The sequence below is a fragment of the Acanthopagrus latus genome, chromosome 21, assembly GCF_904848185.1.
Source record: "Acanthopagrus latus isolate v.2019 chromosome 21, fAcaLat1.1, whole genome shotgun sequence".
NCBI classification, from domain to species: Eukaryota; Metazoa; Chordata; class Actinopteri; order Spariformes; family Sparidae; genus Acanthopagrus; species Acanthopagrus latus.
In genome coordinates this window covers 16,868,421-16,893,267 of record NC_051059.1, presented here as the reverse complement: position 1 = coordinate 16,893,267, position 24,847 = coordinate 16,868,421, and the positions used below count along the sequence as shown (strand labels likewise).

The following is a 24,847-nucleotide window of genomic DNA, read 5'->3' as shown; positions in this document are numbered from 1 at the left end:
TGGTCTCTGTGGTTGAACTGTTGCTCCAGAGGTTTCCGGTCCCTCGGGGAGAGTTCCTGCGGGAGAAACACGCCCAGTCTCGTTGCTCCCGACTCATCTACAGATCGACTGAAACCAGAAAATCACGGTCTTTCTTTTTTTTTCATTGCAAGCTCAGTTGTGTCGTCAATCACAAGCGGTGTTAAAGTTATATATGGTCTTTGTGATTTAATCCAGCATCCCTTTGTCCTGCACCTTTAGTCAACTAAGGGTTAATATCCTCTGGAGTCCAGCTGAGGATTAGGAAATGGAGGTTTAACTGCCTGTGCTAATGGTGGGTGTTTATCTCAATACTTTGTTTTGTCACTCCCTTACTCGCTCTCATTTCCGAAAGCTGTCCCTGGAGCCTCCACTCTTGTAATGGCTTTAGCTTTCTGAGCGCCACAGTATGGAGGGAAAGGAATAACAAGATTCTCATTTGGGCTCCGTACACACTGCCCACAGATACATGTATAATTGGCCCTGTTTTCATTCGGCTCTGTTGTTAAATGCACTAGCTATTAGGGTAGTGGTACTGGTGCTGATTTCATGTGTTTGTTTATTGTTGGAAGGTGGATTGGGCTCCGTGTTTTTGTCTGAGCATGTGCATGTGGAAGTGTGCAGAAGTGTACGCGAGCGCTCGTGTGTGTGCGTGTCAGATAGATAAAGAGTGTGCTCTATCTCTCTCTCTCCCTCCCTCCCTCCCTTCCCGCTCTCTTCTTTCTGAGTTTGGTCGTGGTTCCCCTGGGGCCCCTGTCGCAGTAATGGCCTGCTCCTGATTGCTCTGATACAGGTTAGGAATATTGGCTTTAATGATGTGTAAAATGAGCAAGCAGTGCCTGTGACATTTACAGATGGCACCGCCTTGGCCTGTTCTTCCCAACTGCTCGTTAATTCACGGGAACGGCGAGCACTTCTTTAAGTGACTGCCTGATGCATGCATACGACACGGCACGACACAACACAACACAACACGTCCTGCACACCAAAACAATAGCTCACCTTGCGTAGACCTCTGCACCTCGCCATAATTTCAGCCAAGTGGATAAAAAAAGGGGGAGTCCTCAAGGCTAAGAACTGCTTGCTGTGGGTTCTTCACACTGGTCTCCAGAGATTTTTGAGAGGCTTAGACAGAATAGATGCTGCCTGCCGTATAGACGGCACAGCTGGGCTCAGCACCAAACCCCCCGCGGTGCTAATCTGGTCCGCAGGTCCTCGGCGGCACATCTGCTGCCCGTACGCAGCGAGAGGAATCACCGTCTTCGGGTCAACCTTTTTTTCCCACTTCGATTTTCAGGTCAAACGAACACCTTTTATACGGCAGCTGAATGACTCTAAAGATCCCTTCCGCACATGTGTTCAGGCAAAAATCTTTACTGTGTCGGACATGGTTTTTGCTGGGAAAAGTATAATTACCACATTGAAATACTTAAAGTGACACCTATTCCTTCTACAATATGTGAATATGCTAACATTTTTATTTACCTGCTGAACACAAGATGTCTCCTACTTTGCTGTAAGGTCCATTCTCTGTATATGTGCTGTAATCTGTACAAACACCATTCGACATGCTGGAGCTCCAACATTTATCTGTAGGAGCAAGAAGAAAGACACATTTTTGACTGGAGGGGGACTTTAAAAAAGGGAGAGACTTTCTTTGAATGATCAAAAATAGGTCATCAAATCCATTTCCTCAGTAAAAGTACCAATACAAGAATGTTAAAGTACATCACAAGTGACAGTCCTGCTTATAAAAGCCTATTTAGTGAAGGTAAAGATGTATGTGTCAGCTAAATGGGCTAAAAATGGTAGTATTGTTGTATCAAGTTGCATTTTACCATTGTAGCTGGTTGAGGTGGCACCAGTACTTAATATACAGTTCTGTACGTTACTCCAATGGTTCCAAACATAGAGGCCGGACCCCCTTCAAAGGGCCACAAGATGTTAAATGCATTAGGAAGGCAGAAAAGAAAACAAATTTGTTTTTAAATGTATCCGTCTTTGGTTGAACAGTAGACATCTCGATGGTGACATGATCCCCCAATTTTAGTCAGGGATCAAGGTTAGGAACCATTGGTTTTTACCTTGTGAGGAAGTTTCAATCTTGCTCAGCTTCAAGCTAGCTGTTTTCGGCTGAACTGTTGTGGTTTCGACAAATCAGCATCCTGTGAAAAACTACTGGCAGCTATGACCGTGGTTCAGATGTGATGATGAGAAGAGAGGCGAAGCGGCTGTTCGATTGAGGCAACCTTGGCGGCTCCTACAGCGGCTAGCCTAAATGCTGATATAGCATCCATTGCACCAGGACTGAAGAGAGTATGTTACTGAATGTCACTGAAGGCCTCGATAGAAAAGATGTTGTCGCTTGATTTACCAACTGGCTTCACTGATGGCAGTGTTCTCCCTCTGTTAATCTGATTGGCGGATGGCTCTTCCAATCATCTGTCAAGTATCATGTGTTTTTTTTTTATGTTTAAACTTGTAATTATAGCTGTTAGATAAATATAGTGGAGTAGAAAATGCAATATTTTACTCTAAGGTTGTGCCATTTACTCCATTTCTGTGTCTTGAAGTAATTATTTATTATCTTCCACACATTCTGTTTATTAAATTTTTCCTGCTAGAAGCCAAAAAGCATTTGATGAATACCATCTGTGACTGAGAGGTGTCCCAAAACAGTTTTATGATCCATGTAAATTGTGGACGAAGATGTGCGTCTTCATCTGCTCCTTCCTCTTTGTAGCTCTGTGGCCATTACGCTCTAATTTCCTTTTTATTATGCCATGTTAATTAAGGAAAATCATATTTCGCTCATTCTTCACAGTTGGCTCCTCCGTTGGCTTTAAATTGTGTTCCTCCCTGTCCGCCCACTGGCAGAGCCAGTGTTAATTTATTTCTAATTGGCAAAGAACTTGTTGATTGTAGGCTCGCGGATAGATCTGGTCAGGAGGTTAATGCTCGTGTTAATGTGACAAGGTGATCGTTCCTCTGCCGGCCATGCACTGGCTCCGACCGCTGAGCGATAGCAGAGGCGCTAATGACCCTTTTGCAAGCTCATCATGGCAGGTGCCCGTAAGACGGCCTGTGATACCTTTGACACACTGTTCGCGCTCAGATTTAGGGTGTCTGAGAAGACCACTTTGACCCTCTGCGTCACGCTTCGCATGGAGCAGGATCACTTCAGCTTTGTGGAGCCGAAACGCCACAATCTGGACGGCATTAAATGGCGGCATCGGCACGATGGAGTCACGTGTGATGACAACACCTATGTCACACGTACAGATTCCTGCCGCACATTCTTCCTCTGTCTCTTTAGTGGCTACAGTACGTCTGGCGTGTGCATTACTATGCATGGAGAATTAGATTTGTTTTCCCTTGTATACTCATCAGTTTAAGAAAGCAGCCATCCATTGCTTTTTTAATCTCCATAATGAAAGTGTTTTAATGCCTCCAATTTATTGCCTGGGCAGCCAACAGAATAATTAGCTTTGTTCAGGTTTTTCAAAAAAAAAAAAAAAGATGAAAAACACAAGTAGCAACAGCATTTGAGTCTGGGAAAGCACAAATTCTAATCAGATGCATTAGTTATTGTACCTCCAGTTATATTGGATGAGGAAATATTGATTTCTGCTTTGTGTACTCCCAATTTATCAAGCTTTCTTCCAATATTTGTTATCTTTTACTCGCCAGTTTTTATTTCCATCAAGCAGAGATTTTTGTATTTTAACCCTCACCAGTGTTTTAAAAATGTCCCCCCCCCCACGAAGATTTTCTCACTGTAGGTCTAAATAAAGAGTCTTCCAAGAGTTTATTGATCCTCTGTGACCTGTCGTCGATTCCACAAACTAAATCAGATAATTGAAGTCGGTGTCGAGCTAATTGGATTATCGCTTTCCGCCTGAAGAGGTGGCCCTCCGCCGCAGCACAGGGATTGCTACATTAGTGCCGTCCGTCAGACATCTGTCATTTAACGGCACAGGGCTGTGTCGCACACCAAGGAGGGTGAATTGATTATTAATATAAAGTGCGTCTTTGATTAGATGATTTGTGTGATGATCCTATCATCATCAGATTGCCGTCATTTTCCAACTCACACAGAGTTAATTCATCATCCGACGTCTCCGCGCGCATCAGAAAGTCAGAGAAGGATCGCATTAGAAGTATAGTTAACCCATTTTTCTTTTTAATGTAACTTCTATTAAAAAATAATGACAAAGCTACTCAGGAAAAAAAAAAAAAAAACATTCCCCTTGTGTCTACTTGCCTCCAGTCCTCCAAACATGGTTTATGCAAATGAGATGACTATTTGCATAGACATAATTAGGTAATTACAAATCATTTGGCTACGAGCTCAAGCATGTGCACAGACCAGAGATGTTACACGAGTCACATTGTACTGTACAGCAGTTAATGAATTGCTTCCGAGCAGCAGAGGCATTATAGAGCATGTGTCGGAACATATGTCGCGTCAGACCTCTTGTTAGAACACGACAGGTGACATTTTCATAAATCTTACTTAAATACAGAGGGAAAAAAAACACAGCCAGCTCACAATGTTCAAAGACAGTTTGGAGCAAAATCTTGCTTTTGTAAATAAATAAATAAATAATAATAGTAAGAAGAAATAATAATAAAAAAAACAAATGCACTGAAGAATTAAGCATTGTGGAAGTCATCAGAAGTCATTCAGAGAAATGCAGGGAAACACAAAACCAAGATTTTTGGGATCAGACCTGGAACACAAAAAATGTAAATCAGGTGATATTGATATTAGATGATGCAGTGCTCAGGTTATCTGACTGACACAGGCTGAGTCAAAGGTACCAGGCTGTGAACATAAAATGTTGAGGTAGAAGTTAACAATGATTTTCTAAGGTACATTTCAACAACAAATACAGTGGCCTAAATAGTGCAGAGTTGATAACAGATGATACAATCTGCATCTAGAATTGCTCTCATTCTGGGAATTCTCAGATTCATTCAACAGCTACAGCGCCATGTTTTGTTCTGAAATTGAACAATAAAGCATTTGCTATCAGTCTGATCAATCTGAACGAAAGAAAATGAATTATGAACACACATTTGCCACAGGAATACACATTGTTCCTCACACTGTAAGATCTTTGGGTGGGAGAGTTAGGAAGCTGCTCTCTTTCCATGAGAAGTAGACTGAAGTTTTTTTCTGTTGTCATGTAACAGATGGGTTCTTTTTCTGGGAATCAATCAATTAAGAATAATGTGTATTTTTCTTTTGCCAAGAAAATACATTTTTCACTGACTCAACAGTTTATCCAGTTTTACAGCTTGAATAAAAGTGCAAATACGATGCTTAAGACATCAAAATAAGAAGACACAAATGTTATTTTAAAAAGGTGATGTTGTGTGTTGCTGTTGGTAACTGGTCTGGTTGGTCTTTCCAGTCCTTTGACTCCATCCAGCTGAAAGGGTTAAAAATGTCCACATGAGTTGTAGATTTTGAGCCGTCATCGAACAATACAGCAGCAGTCGGGGGCACAGGTCGTGCCAAGAAATCATTTGAGTGTTGCTGAAATCAACAGAAGCCCGCTCCATCATGCGTTCGTGCATGGATGGGCTTCAATCACCGTTGACTTGCAGAGTCAGATTTTTAAAGCGCCGATGTGCACGTTGCTAAGTGCTAATTTATCGTTTATTTGTGTTTTCCAGAGCAAGAGGAGAACTTTGAGTTCATCATTGTGTCGCTGACCGGCCAGACGTGGAACTTTGAGGCGTCCACATACGAGGAGCGGGAGCTGTGGGTCCAAGCCATCGAGAGCCAGATCTTTGCCAGCCTGCAGTCGTGTGAGAGCATAAAGAACAAGGTAAGAGTGTGAAAGACGGGCTCAACAGGATTGGAGATTAGCGTCTAATCACAGTGTCGTCATCGCCCTACAGTTCCGCTGCTTCATTTACATTCCTCCTTTTCCCCCTTCTTCTCTCCAACCCGTATTGCGTCCTCGCCCTCCCCCGCCCCCGCCCCTCCTCACCCACTTCAAGCTGTCACATGTGGGAGGTTGTCAGACAGGTGCACCGCAGTGTGGGGGATCTCTTATTAGAACTGACAGACATCAGAGATAGAACACGGCTTGTGTCAGCATACTGGGGAGACACGGCCTCATTTTCATATTCATATTTCCTCTGCCTCTCTTTTTTTTCCGAAAGACTTTGAAAAAGCTCTTGCCTCCCTCTGCTCGCTGGTCGTTTTTGATTTTGGTCCAGCTGTAATTGTTTTGATTTCTCTTACTCTTCAAATAATTAGTTCCTGGTGACCCATTCTCTCTCTCCCCTCCTCTCCCGCAGTCTCGGTTAGGCAGCCAAAGTGATGCGATGGCCATTCAGTCCATACGGAATGTGAGGGGGAACAGCTTCTGTGTGGACTGTGATGCACCTAGTGAGTATAAAACGCACCACAGCAGCTGATTTCTCATTGAAATAGGCATCGTGTGGTCGCTAAAGAGAGAGTTTTGTATGCAAACATCCCAACACATTTGATTTTGAACGGTTTAGTGCTGCACTGAATGTGTGTGCTCACACTCGAATTCAGTCTAATTCATGAAGCTTCTCTTCTTACTTCTCTTTCTCTATTGTTCTAATTATTTCTTGTCTTCCAGACCCAGACTGGGCCAGTCTGAACCTGGGCGCCTTGATGTGCATCGAGTGCTCGGGCATCCACAGAAACCTTGGCACCCACCTGTCCCGCGTCCGCTCCCTGGACCTGGACGATTGGCCGGTGGAGCTCAGCATGGTGATGACGGCCATCGGTAACGCGATGGCCAACAGCGTGTGGGAGGGCGCGCTTGAGAACTACACCAAGCCGGGGAGCGACAGCACCAGGTAAGCATCCCTCTACAAATAAAGGTGCTGCTTAATGAAGCGTGCAGAGATTATAGAATGAGGAGGCAGCACCGTCCTCTCTCCATTAGCTGCCGTTTATTAGCCACACACATTTCAGCACCGGCAGTTCACGCCAACAAAACGCTCCATAAGAAGCACCGGGGGTCCATAAATGTCATTCTGCTGAGCCAAGATCACAGTATTTTATGTTGGAGCATCAGTCCATCAGGTACACGTTGATCACAAGGCCTCCGTTTTATGGAGTCAGTTCTTCTTCTTTTTTTTCATCTATATCCCTCCCTTTTCTCAGCTGTAGGGTAAAACATCTAGTGTTTGCACCACAGAACATCCTGTCCCTCTCCAAACCTGACTCGGAGGCCATAATTCATGAAAGCGTGTGGTGTGTGACATCATTTCGCACGCACCTGATAAATGCCCTGTCTGGCTCCAAATCCATCAAGTTTGTCACTTCACATGTAAGCGCTAATCAAGAAAACATCTTTCAGCGTAAACCGCATCTGAAACAAGCCAGAGCTCTTTTTGTTCCCGCTCAGTGTCCTAGTGCATGTTTTAATGAACAGTGCAGAATTTTTCAGAACTTTTTAAAAGATTTTTACAAACAAGTAGCTTTCCGTCTTTTTAACATGCGTTTCTGAAATTGTACTCCGCTGCTCACCCCGTACGGCCCTGCCCCGGCTTACCCCGGCTACTATCTGTTCCCTTTCCTCTGAGGTACCCAGATCTGGTAGGAGGATTGTTTATCTCTTGGTGACAGGTGAGACCTAGCGTCCCAGTCTGACTAATGACCTGCTGTGTGGCTGTGCAGGTAATTAAGCACACCATTATGGCTAAACCCCACCCCAAGAGCCAGGCCCTCGGGCCCCAAGCTGCCGTGTCACATATCCATCACACGGGGCCGGGTCATCACTCTGTCTGTCACAGCAAAGACTGTCTGTAGGCTCTCCCCGCTGCCAGTGGACTGTTTTAACATCACAGCTCTGTAAGTTTGTTACGATAGTTGGTTTTCTTTGTTCACTGCTGCTTCTTCTGCTGCAGCTGACTACAGCTCTATACAAATATATTGTGAATACCATTTAAAGGCTTTATTAAGTGGCAAGTGGCATGCTGTTAGTTTGTTAGTAAAGATGTTGTTGATATAACATAGTCCATGTCGATGTATTTTGATAGCAGGTGTGTTTGATACATTAACTGACACAGATAATGCATTTTAGCAGTCTAGGCAGCAGATCTGTTTTTGGCCTGTCATGTTCATTTGTTTGCACGATACCCAACTTTTGAAATATTTCTGCCAAATTTGATGTGGACGGTTTTTTTAGGTGACAGATTAAGTGCTGAATTTTTAAATTTTGATTTAGGAGATGTGCAGGCTTAGTAGAAGTAGAAGAAGCATTCTCGGAGCAATTTGAGATTTTAAAGAGTTGTATAAGTAAAGCCAGTGGATTATGATGTGAAGAATCTATTCATATTAAACATGTGACTTGCAAGTTTTACAGGCTGTATTTACAGCATGCGTTGTATATGGTGAAAGAAGAACCACCATCATATTAGCAATGAGCAACTTGACTGACTGAAGGCTAATATCAGCCAAACCTGACCCTAATAATGTACCAGACAAATTGTTATTGTTTCACTGCTTCCTGATTGATTAGCAACAGAAAAGACAATGGAAAGTGATAATCCTGAGGGATAGTGGGCCGTATTTCAAGGTAAAACAACACATTTGACTGCATATTAGCTAACATTGGCAGTCAACTACTTCTTAGCTGATATCACCATTTGATTGCATCGAGTGCGTCAGGGATGAATAAATGTGTCCAAGATGTGGGCTGATATTATATTGTAGCATCTCACTATCAAACGGCATCGCTAGCTTGGAAGTGGTAATGGAATCTAATGCTTTATTAAATATGCAGTTTTACCTATCTAGTTGCTAATATATGAGGAAGCTGTGAAAATGGAAACTATTGGTAGTTTATATAATTTTTCATTTAAAGGGCATTTGAGCTTTCCACCCTGAGTGTGAAGTTGAAGGAAAATGGCCGCCGTTGAGGCTTCTCCCTGATTTGTGATTAACAGTCACACTAATTAATGGCTCTGTTTATGAAGGCATTGCTTTCTTGTATCTATTTTATTGTTTACTTGAAGGTGCAGTATGTACTAATTTCAGTTTAATACATTCACAAATGTATTGTAATTATATACAGAATGAGACAAAATAAAAGTTTTGACCATGTTTCAAAGACATTCGTTGAGAGATATCTAGCCGACTGAAGTTAGCATGCTAACTAGCTAGCCTTGAACCACTTTGTTCTTCAAAAGGAGATGGCTAATAGGAGCACTAGCTGCATAGTTAGCTAACTAGCTAATGGTAGCCACAGTTAGCAGTTATACATATTTGTTTTGTGTATTAAGTTGACACATGGCACATTTTTAGGCCCTCACACTGCGTCTTTAAGGATTTTTGTCAGCAGATCAGGTTTACCATTAATGCTCTGCACAAAACTAATCTTACAGTCTTTTGTGAGAGGTCTCTTAATGTGCACTTATTATGATCATTTACAAAACTTGAAAGATTGCCAATGAACATTTTCTCACTGTGTCTCCATCCCCTTGGTAGTCTCAGGTCTCGTCCTCATCCTGCGCTCTCTGGCCAGTTCAGAACTGAATGATGGCCTACAGTTATTTATTGAATGGTATCTGTGCTAAAGTGCTCCGCTGTGGACTTGATGAAAGATTATTGATGTTGATTCCTCTCCCTACCACTGTCAGTCCCACGTCGCCTCGGGCAGGAAGGTTCTTCATTGTCTAAAAAATCCGATCTTATCCCGCAGCAGCACCTCCATTAGTTCTTGCTGTCAAACAATAAATCTCATTTGCGGCATAACTAATCTTCAGACAAAAAAACAGCAGTTGTAAATATCACACATGGCCACTGGTTATTGAGATGCTGATGATTTTGCTGCTGATAGAACAATGTACCCTTGTGGGGTAAACGTTGCGAAATTATTTTTTGCTTTATCACGAATGATGAATTACAACCAACTTAATGGGATGTGGGCTTTTTTTTTTTTCTTTTTTTTTTCCCCCACTTCTTTCTTTTAACACCATAAATCCTGACATGACTCCCCATCTGTGCGCAAGCTCCTCTTAACTTGAGCGGAGCACATATGAGAGGATTTTAATTGTGTCACATCTGTGACATGCAGCAGCTTTGTGATGGCACCCAGGCAGGCAGTGTATGGCTCCCAAGTCCCACTAAACATTAGTGACACCTAATCTAAACGATTCAGTAACTACCTGAATATCAACTCACTGTCTGATTGAATGTCTCCCGCAAGACTAGTTTTAGCCCTCGCATTTTTGAGATTTAACTTAAAGGCGTTCATCCACAAGATTGGTTTGGCTTATGATATTCTGTATCGGGAGAACACAATATATAGATTTGTCGTACGCAGAGCCGCACAGCAATGCTGAGGATTGCAGGCGTATGTCAGACTGATTACAGGCACTGTAATGAGAAGCATGTTTGTATCTGTGCATATGCGCTTATATTGTGCATCACCTGCTTTTAGACCATGGAGAAGAATGCACAGCGCCCTTTATGAAGTCAAGTTGGTATGAATTGGTTTTCAGTTATATGCTAACACTTTTTTACATCAGTTATGAGTCATTAAAGCAGCTCTATGTAACAAATTGTTATAGTTTACATGTACTCATAACTTTGTATTAGCTATATCTGAGCTCGTCCCTCTCAGTTGCCTATACAAGCCTGTGGAGGATTTTTTTTAGCTTAGTCTCAGTGTCTCTCTTTAAAGCAAGAGCAATGGTAAAACAATTTGGAGCAATTTACATGTATTATATACATGTACTCCCTCTTTTATCGGTCATATGTGAAAGGAGTGTAACGCAACCCTCTCTCAGTTGCCTACAAGCCTGTTGGCGGTTGTTCAAGTTGTTTAATGCTGGCGCGCTGTGGATTTCTTTGCGAGGCAGCTAATGTTAGCATAGAAATAGAGTCCGCTAACATAAACAAAAGAACTGTCTTCCAGCCCGACACAAAAGCTCGGCCTAAAGTCTAGTAGAGTTCCACTTTCACCTGAAAGATTACATTTCACGTACAGGTGGTGAGCCCTGTCTCACAGCCTCCTGAATGTAATCCACCAGCAAAATTAGATCTTGGCACAAGAAGCATGCTGCATGCTTATTGGCTCACTGACACGGAAATTAAACCCTTAGGTCTTGAAATTTGGTATGGGATGACGAGACATTTTTTGGTACTCTACTTTTGATAGTATGAGTTTTTCATCGATTAATTAATGCTTAGGTGTTTTTCACCTTCTAATAAGCCATCACCTACAGTTCTAGAGGTTGATAATTCATATACGAAGGCCTTTAATCATGAGATCTGCAGTTGCTGGTGGTATCATTTATCTAATATTGATTGACTTGGGTCCAGATCGTCTTTCCAGAATGTTAGAAGTGATTTTCCCGCATCCTGAGGAAGTTGTTTTTATTCATGGCTTACAACTGATCCGTAAAGAATGTATGATTTATTAACCATTAATAAGGACATTTGTTACAATTACATTCATACAGGCCTAATTAAAAAAGCGGTGCAGAATGCATTAGAAGTGGAAGTCAGCTCCGGCTGGGCTGTAGTCACATCCGGGATCATAAATTTGTGTGTCGTGGCTGATCTCTGCAGTCAGCATATTGGAGGGGAGTTGTTCTTTTAATTAGCACCCGGGAGTTGTTGTGTTTTGCACGTCACCTCTAATTGCTTGGCGTATTCGTGATAGAAAACACCACAGACCGTTTGGAAGGATACTGTTTTTTGGGGGGGGGGGGGTCCAGCAGCTAACTTTACCCTCATCTTCTCTTGGCACACACACACACACACACACTCAGGGCGAAACAGACACACACGCACAGACACCAGTTCTCATTTGGGGGAGATGTCCTGGAGCGTGGACGGATGTGGACGGCTATCCCTCACTGACGCAGGCCTCTCACTGTCACCCTCTGTAGGCTCCGCGCCGCCCTCGGCCACAGGCAGGTAATAGCTCTGATGAGAGCCCTCCACTTTGTTTCAGAAATAATTTGCCACTCCTGCCGCCTGCAGGGGCTGCGTGGTAATAAAAATGAATCACACCGCTAACCTCTCCAAACCTGGCCCCGCTGCCTCCTTTTTTAACCTCTTGCGCTCCGGCGGTGGCGTCGCTGCTCCCGAGCTGCTGTTTGTCGCGTTTACAACACCGGCCCATTCAGTTTCACTCTGCTCCAGTGGCCTCTGTCCTCCTCCAAAAACACGGGAGTTGGTGGGGGGGGGCTACTCACAGGTTAGGAGTGCTGGAACGCCAACTCTCAAAAGAGCTTTTTAGAATAGCCGGCCTTGCCAGGAGCCCTGGTGGAAGAAGAGTAATTAATTAAGACAAATGAATGACTGGGTCTTCCCATGTCCTCCCTCTCTCTCTCTCTCCCTCTCTCTCTCTCTCTCCCTTTCTCTCTCTCTCTAAATGAAACCCACAGGTCAGTAATTAGCCCTGTGTGGGAGAAGTGGTACCACAGCCACTAATTGCCCACATGCCACTGGGTTTTTTCAGAGCCAGGTAGAGGGAAGGGCTGATTTCATAATGGCACGGTCTACTCAACTGTGCAATTCAGTTGTGAAATTGTTAGCATTACAAAATCTTCCCAATGAAGGAAAACCGATCGGAGACAGTCCCTTTTTTTTTTTTTTTTTGAACGTGCTCATACGTGAAGCAGGCTGCATGCATAAGCAGGGCATGTGTTATCGTCCCCTCAGCTTTGTGTGAGAGGCGAGGGTTCAGCAGGGGTTAACAGCATGAGCATTTAAGGGTGTTAGTCTTGCTGGCACAAAAACACAGCCACTCCATCACGAGGAGTCTGACAACCTCATTAATGTCACAATATATTCAACTCGTCCCTCCGCCTGCCCCACGGCACCCCAGATGCTCTCCCATTGGCCTCTCTATAGAGCCCCGACACAACAACCTTTTGAATTTCCGCTCATCTGTGCGGACGGGAGCGAAAAAGGGGGGGGGAGTGGTACGTATTCCACTTGTAAAAATATTTGTCTTAATTCTTTCGCAGCTGTTCCTCTCGGAGCCCCGTCTACTACACTGTACCCGCTGGACCGTGGGGGGGCCTTATTTAGCAGTTTTTTCGCCGCGGCGTTTACTGTGTCACTCCTTCATTTCTCGCCCTTAGCAACCTTTGATGCTTTGGGGCCCCAGCTTTCTCTCCCCGTTGTGTGTGTGCGCTCTCTCTTTCTTTTTTTCCCTGTTTTTTTTCCATCTCTGTCGTTTCCCCTCCGAGCCCCCTCTCTGTCTTTCTGCCGCTGTCCCTCTTCCTCACTTTCTCTCTGTCTCTTCCCTCCCCTCGGTTTGTGGAAGTGAAGCTGCTGGCTGCATGGGAATCGGTCCCATACAAGTTGCCCACCCCCACTGTGAGGTCTGTTCAGGCTGGTCAGACCCCGGGCCCTCCCTCCACCACCACCACCACCACCATTTCTCCCCTTCACTGCGTCTATTTGATGTGTCCGCAGTGAATTTGGATCCTCGGGGAGGAGTAGGAGGAGCCGGAGAAGCTTTGATTGTTTAGGAGGACTCAGTGTGTGTTTGAAAGATGGTTCGAGTGGTGGGACGGACATCCTCCTCTTCCTATGGACCAATGCACCTTTATTGCGGGCAGTCAGATTGGTCATTCTGTGGCGACTCCGCCACTGGCTCCACCCCCGCCGTCTCAGTTTCCCTTCCCTTCCTTATAAATTCCCCTTTGCCTTTGTCTTTCAGGCTTGACTAATTATCCTTGTTTGTCCCTCTTTATTTGAATTCAGTCATGTGTTCTTGACTCCGTGGGCTGGGTTTAGGAGAATCATTCCGCCATTTGCCACTTAATTAAGTCAGGGTCAGGATCCATTGCTCAACGGAGAGCTGAAAGGACAGAGCTCTAATAGAATTATAAAAGAGGCCTTTCTCTACTGTTAAGGCTCGCCTTTATCTAGGTGGGCTCTGCGTGGGCAAATGAAAGGAGACACCAGCTCTGGACAGGAGCCCATTTCCACTTTGGTCTCTGTGAGCATTTTGATGTTTGGCCCCAAGATTTCTTAGCGATAGAAAAGTTGAACAGCGATCATCAGCTGCAGGATAATGGAGGGAGTTTGCGGCGAAGCAAACGGCTCTTGTTTTTTTCAGTTTAAAAGAGACACAGGCATTTTTATTGGGAACCTTAAACTCCCCTCTGTCCCCTAAGCAACAGAGAAATTTAGAACAAGTATGTGCTCAAGCAAGGGTGGGGAAATTGGTGTCTGTTTGCCTGGATTGTGTGTGTGTGTGTGTGTGTGTGTGTGTGTGTGTGTGTGTGTGTGTGTGTGTGTGTGTGTGTGTATGTGTGTGTATAAGAGTAACCATCAGTTCAATTTCCTAAATATCCCCCCATGCTGTGAAAATTCACTCTCCTTTCCCCTCTGCGCCTCCCCTCCCTCTCCGTCCAGGCGCTTTGACATGCTAAATCTGCTGATTTTATTTTTCTTCCTCCTGTGGTGAGGAAGTGTCCTTTTCAAGGGTCTCAAGTTTTCCCCCCCTGACTGTCTAAACCCTACCTCTGTTTGGATTGTTTTTCTATTTCAAACAAAAGACAGAGGCGGGATTACCATTCCACTTCCTTTCACACTCTGTCTTTCAAGTGGCAGCGGCTAAGGATTTATTTTTTATTTATTTATTTTTTCCAAAAAAAACACTGCCTCGTCGCTTTTTGCTTCTTCTTTTTTTCTCCGTCTTCTCTCTCTCTCTTAAAGTCGAACCATGTAAAGAGAACTGTGGTTGAATTGAGAGCTCAGCATCAGCAGCGAGTGTGAGGCCTTTTCTCCTCGCAGGTCCTCGGGGCTGATTTCGTAGCCGAGGATAACAAAGTGTCCTCAGGGCTCCTTTCTGAGATGTTGACGTCTTCTTAATGGCTCTCCTCAGCCTTTTTGTTTCACGTCTTGGTGCTAACTTTCTGCCTCATTTAGCTCATATCAATTCACTGGGCTCTACAGATTCAGCATCTCATTCATGATCTGGCTTGTCTGAAACAAACTTTGGACAACAGCTCGACAGTTTTTAACCACGCTCAGATTCTTGTTTAAAGTTGTAGTTTTTTTTGTTGTTGTTGTTGTTGTTTTTTTAAAAAATTTTTGTTGTTGCCTTGAGGATTACAGCTGCTTGTAGAGTTTTCTGACATACTTCTTTTCCTCTTGTATTGAAAGAGTTCACCGGAAATAAGAGGGGAGGGCAGGACGGCCCCTTCCTGTTCCGAGCAGTCCGCCGGCTCTAAGGCCAATTGATTTGTTAACAGGCTTGTCCGCACATAATGACTGAGCAGGGATTGATGGAGGTCTTACACCATAAAACTCTGAGCCACTGCAATTGCCTGCCATTAGGGCTGTATTGTTGCCCACATAATACCTTCATCCTAAAGAAAAGATTTTCCTATGGTTTGGTGGGGTAAAGGACTCTCTCCTCTGCATTTTCTCTGAGGTCTAAACAGAAATGCAGCCGCATGCTTATAGGCGCAATAGCTTCAAGACTATCTTAACATATGGGTTGGGCTGCCTTTTACGAGCTCCTGGTGGTGTTTTGCAGTTAATCATTCTGCGCTTGGTCTCTGATAAAGACATGTACCTCTTCCATCACATCCTTAACTCCTGTAGTTTGGGCCGGTGCCAGGCTCCTCTGTGCAAGACAGACTGCTCCGTGAAGTGAGCCTGGCAGCTGACATATGAGTCTGAAAATGGCTGCTGTCTGTGGTAAGTTGGCAGCCCTGACACCTAGCCGCTAAGGTCGTAATAAAGAGAGAGTGACTAATGTTGAAGCGGTCACTATTGTTAAAACTGCTGCTGTAATTGAAAATGCGGAGATATACTCCGGGTCGGTTCAAACAAATTACAAAAGAGAATTACTTTCTCTAGTGGACAGTTTCTGGTTTAACTCGAGCAGGTTTTGAGGATCTAGAATAACCAGAGTGTTGTTTCAGGAATGAGATGTTGCCGCTTTTTTAAAAGGATAAGGCAGGCAAAATGCCTATTCTTAATTCTTAACACATCCCATTAACAGACCAAACCAACCATGAGTAGCCAAAGCTCAATGTAGCTAATTCTGTGCCTTATTCAGCCCCTCACTGTTGTCCAAAAAACTATTAAAAACACATCAGTGAGTCACACTGTCATTATGGAGAACCTGGGCATTGTATTTTTATTTATTTATTTTTTTTTATCTAAGGTAAACCCACAAGCAACGTCCTGCTGCTGTCAACTCACTAAGCCACCAAATGTGTATTCATTCATCCGCAGCTGAAAACAGTCTCCATCAAATACAATGTTGTTTTGCCCAGATGTTTGACGAAGTCACTTACCTATCGAGATCGATCCCCTAGTGCTAGATGTGTGAAATTGCCTGGGTGCTGTTGTTCTTAACACACAGTACGCAAGCCGTGTTCTGTTCATCTCTTGAGAAAAATCTAAAATTTGCTTGCTTCCATATTCGATACAGAGGTACGAAAATGGTATGGAATGACCTCAAACATTTTTTCTGACCTCAGTGTTACCTATTGTGAGATTTTGTTTCTTAAGAATATAAATAACATTTTAGCAAACGTGACACTAGAAGTTTTCCTGACCATTATGAAACTTCAGCACAGAATTATATATGCTTTTTTTTTATATTTTATTTAAAACTTCTATTTGAGATTGTGCTTGTCTACTTTTATTTATTGAATTGAGCAATTCAAAGTTCAAATTCAGCATTACTTTGCTATGGTATTATCAATATATCAGTGACATAAAATGGTCCTAAAATGGAAATAATATTGTTTATTGCAAGTATATCTGCGACAGTGAAGTAGTGAGCCATGACAGTCGAAAAATCCTTTTTTTGTAATTTTGGTGAGCTAACCCTTTAATATAATAGATAATGTGTGGACGTGATGTTCCGTTGCTCATCTAAAAGGTTGATTTTGGTAATTAAGTTGTATTGTCTGAGCTCGTTGTCACTGTGATTGTGATGAAATAGAATTGAAGTGAATTAGATTGTCAGTCTCTACTCGCTGCTGGGCCTCGGCCTGTTGATAGCGAGTCCCACGAGGGCCTTGTCACTCCAGCCGGCGTCGCCGATTCAACTTATCCGCTCAAAACCTTCTCCTCTCTGTCAGTCACCCGCAAATCCAAACAACGGCCTCTTTCTGCTCCCCTTATCACACAGGCTGACAGGGTCACGGGGGTTAGTGCCACACTGGGCATGCTCAGTCATTCACATATTGATATTGATTTTTTTTTTTTTTCCTTTTCTTATTTGGACGGTTTGTATGTGGGCAGAGAATGAAACGGGGGGTCAAGATGTAGAGCAATAGATAGAATTCTGGCCCGGCGATAGAGGACGGAGCCTTCCGTCGGTCTCTATTCTCTGCCACAGGCTGCCGGAGTGAAGGAGCCCCGCGTCCCACCGTCCCTCTCTGGCTGCCATTCAGCCCCATCGATCTGACTCAGGGCCCAGCCACCCCAAGGGAGGCCGGGGCCCGGAGACACACTGCCTCTTTTGTGGAGGGGATCCACCGGTTCAGACTGACAGCCGACAGCGCTGATAAAAATACATCCCCCTCCTTCCTGTATTGTCCGCAGCAGACATGCTGTTCAAGATGTGTAACCTTTAGAAAAGCTGGCCAGGCTCTAACCGTCTTGCTGTCGACCGTAATCACTAGAAAGTGGAATATTGCCCAGAGCGTCATACCCTTTGGCATTCTCTCATCTCTGCAGCCAATCTCGCTGTATTATTTCCCACTGTGATAGTGGAGGCTAGTGGCTTTCCTGGGCTCTAATAATTTTGAAATGTCACTTTACACCAGTGAGTCTCTTAGGCCAATTACTGTAATGCTTCCCTTGTGTGTCCACATTCTACATTTTCACACAGTTCGGTCTTCAAATAGCTGCCTCTGAATTATGAGTTATGCACTAAGAAACTTCTTAACTTAGGTGCTAAATTGCTCGTAACATGTTCACCGCGGTTCACCCCGCCTGACCTGTAGCGTCCCTGTCATCTCCTTCTCCCCAGGGAGGAGAAGGAGCGCTGGATCCGAGCCAAGTACGAGCAGAAGCTGTTCGTGGTGGGACTGCCCCAGTCGGACGTGCCCCTGGGGCAGCAGCTGCTGCGGGCGGTGGTGGAGGACGACCTGAGGCTGGTGGTGGTGCTGCTGGCCCACGGCACCAAGGAGGAGGTTAACGAGACCTACGGGGACGGAGACGGACGCACAGCTCTGCACCTCTCCTGCGCGATGGCCAACGTGGTCATCACACAGCTCCTCATCTGGGTGAGTCGGGTCGAACATTGTTTTTGTGCGCGTGAAGTGTTCGCGCAAGTTAAAGCTCCGATTTGTGAGATAGTTGATTAGTGGTCCCGAAGCGTCAGTATATGATGAGTGAGCAGCAGCACCGTAATACAAACAGGAGTTTTAATTAGGAGGTTAAGTGTGAAGGGAAATCTTTCTGAACAACAAGGTCTTTAACCCTTTAAACCCTGCCAGATGTGCCAGGGTTTTATTACAAGTCCCCTCCCAGACACCAAGTGTCTAAAAATGTTTATGATTTGGATTTTTACTTTTCAGTGTTAGCTGTTTGCTTTTTGTTTGTCTTCCTGCAAGTTTTATTTAAAAGGTTCAGCTCCCTCAGGGAAATTCCTCTGGGAATCAGTAATTGCCTACAAACTCCACACAACTAACTAAACTAACCAAAACAATTGTCTCAGCTACAATTAATACTTGATTACACACTTCTTTCCAAGAAACACCCAACAGCCTACACACCCATAAAATAAAGTGGAATATTGATTTCCCAACATGGTGATTTCAGGGCTATTTAAAATCCCCTCTCTTCGCTGATTCAAATGAATTCCAGGGGAGAAATGCTGAATCCAAGTTATTTTCTTGGCCCAGACCGTGGTCTATTTTGAGGAAAAAACACATTTTAAGTGTGAGGTTGCTAAAACTACAAATTTCAAATAGAGCTTCTGGAATGGTAGCTGCAACTGTGAAAATACTTTCTTAGGACAGCTGACAAAGCAAACAGAGCAGATCTCAGCAACGGTCATTCAGAAAGGGGACAGGAGGGGTTCAGAGTACTTTTGCAAATGAAATGCAATAGAATAAGTGAAACATGGGCCGCTGCTTAGCTCGGTTGGTAGCGTGCACGACCCATGTGGCTCTGCAGTGGACCCGGGTTTGACTCCGGCCCGGGTCCCTTTGCTGCGTGTCACTCCCCGTCTCTTACCCTGTTTCCTGTCACACTCTTCAGCTATACTGTCAATAAAGCCAGAAAAGGCCAAAAAAATATTGAGGTAAAAAAAAAAAAAAAAAAGAATAAGTAAATTAAACACGTTATTTAAACCAGCATGGTAGAAATCGTTTCATTTCTTTGTGCGGAGGATAGTGTTTAACATGGCAAAAATCTCATTTAAAGTCAAGACAAGAGATCCGAGACTGTCCATCAAATCAAATGTTCACTTTTGTGTCTGGAAAAAAGATATCTCAGATAATTTCATAATTATAAGCTTTAATATCTGTTTTAATGGAGTATTGGGACAAGAATATCCAAAATAATACTGTAAGCCTGATATTGTCACATACTGTCAAACCACTTCAGTGCTTTTTTAAGAAAATGGAAAAGGGGAGAAAAACCAAGGTTTAGGTTTTACGAACTTATGTTCAAAAGGGTTTTCAAAAGGAGGGGATAAGTTGAAATTGATGTCTTCAGTCATCCAAATGTTTTTGCGTTGCCTGATCCAAGAAGACAGCGATCCTTGTGGATCATCATCGGGAGGGAAAAAATGCAGAAAACTCAAACGAGCTGCTAACTGTGCACTGAGTAGGAAAATAGTTCAACTGTGTTTATGTCACAAAGAGTTTTTCATTTGCAAAAAAACGTATTGATGAATGCCTGAAAATGTCTAGCAACTTCCCCCAAAATATGCAAAACCTTGTGCCTGACCTGTCTTCCTCACCTGTGGCGTTCTTCCGCAGTACGGCGTGGACGTGAAGAGTCGAGATGCTCGTGGCCAGACCCCGCTGTCCTACGCTCGGCGGGCCGGCAGCCAGGAATGCGCGGACATCTTACTTCAGCACGGTTGCCCCAACGACACAGGCAGCCTGACGTCCGTGGCCACGCCCAACATGGGCCGCCGCAATCCCAATCCCAACATCAACAACAACAACGCCCAGTGCGAGCTCAACCGCAGCATCAGCATCATGTAGGAGAGAGCAGACGAATGCGCAAAACCCCCGAGCCCACCCACCCCACCCCGCCTCTTCCCAGTACTTCCTCCTCTGTTTCACACTGTGTAACCCAGAATCGGTACCAGCGGAGAGATATCAGGAGGGATGGACACATTGTTGAAAATTCCACTACGCCCGAAAGAAGAAGAAGTGGGTGTTTGGGGGTTCGGACATTGTACAGTGTTTTATATTATTATTTGTTTCTTGTTTTGTTTGTTGAATTCATTCAATCTTGGTCTGAAATGATCATGATCAGCTTTAAGCTTTTTTTTGTTTTTTTATTTTTTTTTGTGTTTTTGTTTTTTAAGCGTCAACCAAACAAATGACTTACTTTGGCATTCATACCTACCCTACGAAAAGCATTTCCTTAATGCTTGAACATTTCCTTTTATGTCTTCCCTCCTCCGCGACGCGAGCTGATTTTGTAATGAACGCGAATGAGAAACTTCCCCCAAATTTTCCAAGCCGAGGCATAATAACATAAAACTGTGAGGAATAGTTTTACAAGTGACAAAACAATGATGTGGGAAAGAAACTAAATCTTCCATGATATCAGTGGCTGTTAGAGCTTTAGTAATGATGCATGTCTCCAACACAGCTATCAAACTCTTGACATATTATTCATATACAAAGGCAAAGCAATTATGGTTGAAGAGTCCAAATGATTTAGATACTTAATTCACAGGAAAATGGGTTTGGATCATCATAAAGGAGTTGATTGCACGATTCCTTTTTTTCGGGTGAAAGTGAGTCATTTCCTTTTTGCCACCCTTATCGTGATCCTCCAGTAAAAGTGTCCATGACTATAACGGAATTAAGCGGCTTAATGTTTTACGACCACTGAGCCACATGGTTTTGTGAGCGTGCCTCTTCAATCAGAATTCATTCAGATTCAAAGGTTTTGATTGAAACAGGGAAATTGTACCATTATGATGTCTTTGTTGGAGTAATCCTCCGATTGACCAGATTGTCTTGATAATTGTTTGACCCAGATTTCACACAATTTTTAAAACCCACGAGCGTACTGGAATATATCTCTTCACCCTCCTGTGGCCAAAAGCTGTACAATTGGTACCCTTGAGAGTATTTTTCCTCTTTTGTTGCTGTGAAATACAAATATGGTGCTGTGAGTATGTGTGTGTGTGCGTGTGCATCCATACATAACTGTGTGCTTTGTACGTCTTCGTCTTTAACCGTGTGCAGCAGCAGAGAGCGACTGGGCATTTCTGTTCATTCACAATGGAGAAAGGACACTGGAGAGAAGACACACCTTCAGTGAATATTTTGGGACGTAACTGTGTTTCAATGTACAGACATCTGTAAAAAACAAAAACAAAGTAGTTCTTGTTCCTTCACCTCGTTCCTTATAAGAACTGATTCTGACTTTTAGGGTTTAAAAAAAACAAACAACCTTTTCCTTGAACCTCCCCCATCCTGAGAACCTGTCAGTCTAAAAGCAGGGCGTTAACAGAATACGTTCAAGTGAGCGCGACATTTAGGGATTAAGATGAGCGAGGCAGCTCATTAGAGGGAACATTGTTGGTTTCGACTCTCTTTGCATTAACACAAATGTACAGTATTCCTCAGACGTGATAAGCCAATGCATTCATAGTAAGAGGGACTTGGTCAAGAAGTGAATTCAGGTGGAGTTGGCACAATGTCTACAGTGTTTTATCCCTTTTACTCAACTGCCATTTTTAAAGATTTTAAAGCGTTTTTATTTTTTATGAGTTTACAAAGGCAGGATGTATATGTTTACAGAGCAAGTTTTCAACTTGGTACCTTATATCTTCATGATTCTGTTGTTGCTTTACAGTATTCCTGTCGTCAGAGCCCACAGCAAAAGAATATGTGGTCGAAAGAGGATGTTTGTGAATCCAGGAGATGAGATAGTGATATTGTGAGGGAGTAGTTTGACATTTTTGGAAATATTTGCTTTCTTGATCGGAGGTTTTGATCATATGAACGATACCACTCTCATCTCTGAGTGTTTAGGAGAGAGCAGGAGACAGGGAGTGATAAGCTTAGCCTAGCTAACAGCTAAGTTATTATTTTTAGATTTATGTTTTTCTGTAAATTAAACAACAGCATATAATTTATAACACTAGGGATCTTTCAAATCAAAATTAAAAGGACACAATTGTGTTAAAAGTTTTATTCACCGTACATTTAGCCGACTCCCGTCCTCATTCTCAGACTCTCTTATACCAACAGGCAAATGAAACACTTTTAACTTGAACACTTTTAAGTCTTGAAGTTTGTTGGAAACATTTGAGATAATGTAAGTACTCAACTCAACACAATATACATCAAAAGTGGAGTTGTTTTTTTTCACATTTGAATCCATAAATGTTACATCTTTATGATTAGCCTATCTGAGCAGTTAGCTTGGTGTGGAAATGTTACATATTATGTATTTAAACCTCCATTTTATTGATATTCAGGCCATTTTAGAGGACTGACATATCATCACTTTTTAAGTTAGTAAAGAGGGCATGTTGGAAAAATTAAGGACAAAAGGTTGAGCTTGTTTTTTCAGAAGTTTTAATTTGGAAATGTCATGCACATATCATATCTTTACATATGGAGCTGGAGCCAGGAGGTGATTGACGTATCCTAGCAAATCGTTCGATTAGTTAGCAGAAAGGTTTACTAGCTAACTCCCTCTTAAAAACACAAATATTCATTTTTACACTTCTGTTTTTGTATGAATCAAACAAACAGGATATATTATGTTAATTTACTATCTAATTTCGGCAAAACCACACTGCCATTGCTAACATTATATCATGGCAACTAGGATGGGTTGGCACATTTCCGCTAGCTAACCCTGTCTCTTTAAACTTTGCACACAGGTGTGAGAGTCGTATCAATCTTCCTATCTAACACTCAGCAAGAAAGCAAATGTACAGTTTTTCTCAAAATGTCAAACAATTTCTACAAAGACATCCCAGAACCGGCCAAAAATTCAACCAGATACCTTCAAAGTTACGTGTACTGTACCCTGGTACTGGCCTTATTTTCCGATTTCTACTTGACTTCTGCAACTTATTTCAATAAGTCCACTTCAGTGTCCGAGAGGAGTTTTGATGTGTATAGTGACTACCTGAACCCTCATTGACATTCTGTAGATGCTGAAGAAGCGCAACACTAGAGAGCCTGCCTGTCTTATCTCCCCAAACACAACGTAAAGTGTACATATTAGCTTAATGCTTTTATCTGAAGACAAGCTCCTCCTCCTAGAGAAACATACTAAACCGGTTTTAGGTCAACAGTCCCCTTGACCCACGAACCATATTTTGATATGTTGTTTTTTTGTTTTTTTGTTTGTTTCTCTTTAGGCATATTTTTAAGGTACTTCCATTTGGTCTTCGACATTAACCGACCATCTTTGGTACTTGTGTATAATGATGTACATTTGACATATTTATAATGCAGTATGTAAATATCTTTTTTGTTTTGTTTTTTTGTTCTTTTTTTTGTTCCAAGTTAATTTTCCTATTGTAATTCCTTTTACGTTCAGAACGTGAAACAAAGCAAAAGCTAAAGAGTAACATGTTGTATGCTTGGATGCTTGGCTGACTGTTGACCTATTAATAAACACTCAAATAAAACGATGTAGCCTTCCCTGAATTTAGGGGAAATCGACGCATTTTTCTCGTGTTCGTGTTCATTCGTCATCCATCACGCCTCCTGTTGCCTCTGTGCACGTTGGGCCAGTGCTTGACTTGTGAGGTGGGACTCCTTCAAATTAAAAGTCTCACTATCACTTCAACGAGCCATTTCATGTTTTCTCCCTTTTTTGCGTGTTGCCGTCATCAAACGTCACAGAGAAACTCAATATCACCGTAACAGACTCTGTCAGGGATCACTCGACCAAGCCTGTCTCGAGGTAAGTAAAGCGACCTCTCCACTTCCTGCTTGTGGGACCCCCCCCCCACAGTCGCTGAAAGAGGATTAAGATAAAGAGCCGGGCTTAGTGTCAGGCAGCACAACACCGTGGGGAAAAGTGAAAGGTCTCAGTGTTCAGAGAAGTCAAGCCCTCACTAATCCACTTCTTATTTCCTGCTAATCTTGTCTCAGCATATCTTCATCCCCTTCCTCTCCCTGTTGGCCGGCATTGTTTGCGCTTTATCACCTGGTTTCTCTTTAGTGTTTCCTCTTCCTCCCTCTGCGCCGGAGTGACACGGAGCCACAATGCACCGAGTCGCGCTTAAAGGCCCTGAAAACTTATTTTCATTGATCAGCTTCCATAGCGGTGGTAACGGGGTCCTGCGTGAGCACACTGTCCTATTTTGGTTATTTCACATTAAGTGTTTCTGTCATTTTGGGTTTTTTTTCCCCCTCTGCTTTTCTCACTATTGTGATTTTCATCATGAATAATGCTAAAGATTGAAACGCACAGTGTGTAAGTTATGCCAGTAGGGGTCTCTAAATCAAAAAGAGAACAAAAGTAGTGTGGGATCCTGGGAGTTGTAGTCTTCATAGTTAAACAACCATTGTTGGAAATGAAATGTTCATAGACGGGTCAATGTTCCATTCCTTTTATGTTTAGTCTTGTTCTCCGAATTCCTCCGACAGTCGCTGACTCTCTCCCAGTGGTTATAGTGACAGGCGACCAAAATGAAAATGTATGGTT

The 24,847-nt window shown here is 43.1% G+C and overlaps 1 protein-coding gene across 2 annotated transcripts in view; it reads left to right on the top strand.

Annotated features, from left to right (window-relative positions):
- The window catches only part of agap3 (ArfGAP with GTPase domain, ankyrin repeat and PH domain 3), a 131,776-nt gene extending 107,920 nt beyond the window's left edge, over nucleotides 1–23,856 (top strand). For both annotated transcript variants that reach the window (XM_037083541.1, XM_037083539.1), the window contains exons 14-18: nucleotides 5,704–5,858; nucleotides 6,337–6,427; nucleotides 6,648–6,870; nucleotides 17,997–18,252; nucleotides 19,957–23,856. In XM_037083541.1, the coding sequence (XP_036939436.1) occupies nucleotides 5,704–5,858; nucleotides 6,337–6,427; nucleotides 6,648–6,870; nucleotides 17,997–18,252; nucleotides 19,957–20,187 (956 nt within the window). In that variant the 3' untranslated portion in view covers nucleotides 20,188–23,856. The remainder of the gene's footprint in view (nucleotides 1–5,703; nucleotides 5,859–6,336; nucleotides 6,428–6,647; nucleotides 6,871–17,996; nucleotides 18,253–19,956) is intronic.
- Nucleotides 23,857–24,847: the final 991 nt, after the last annotated feature.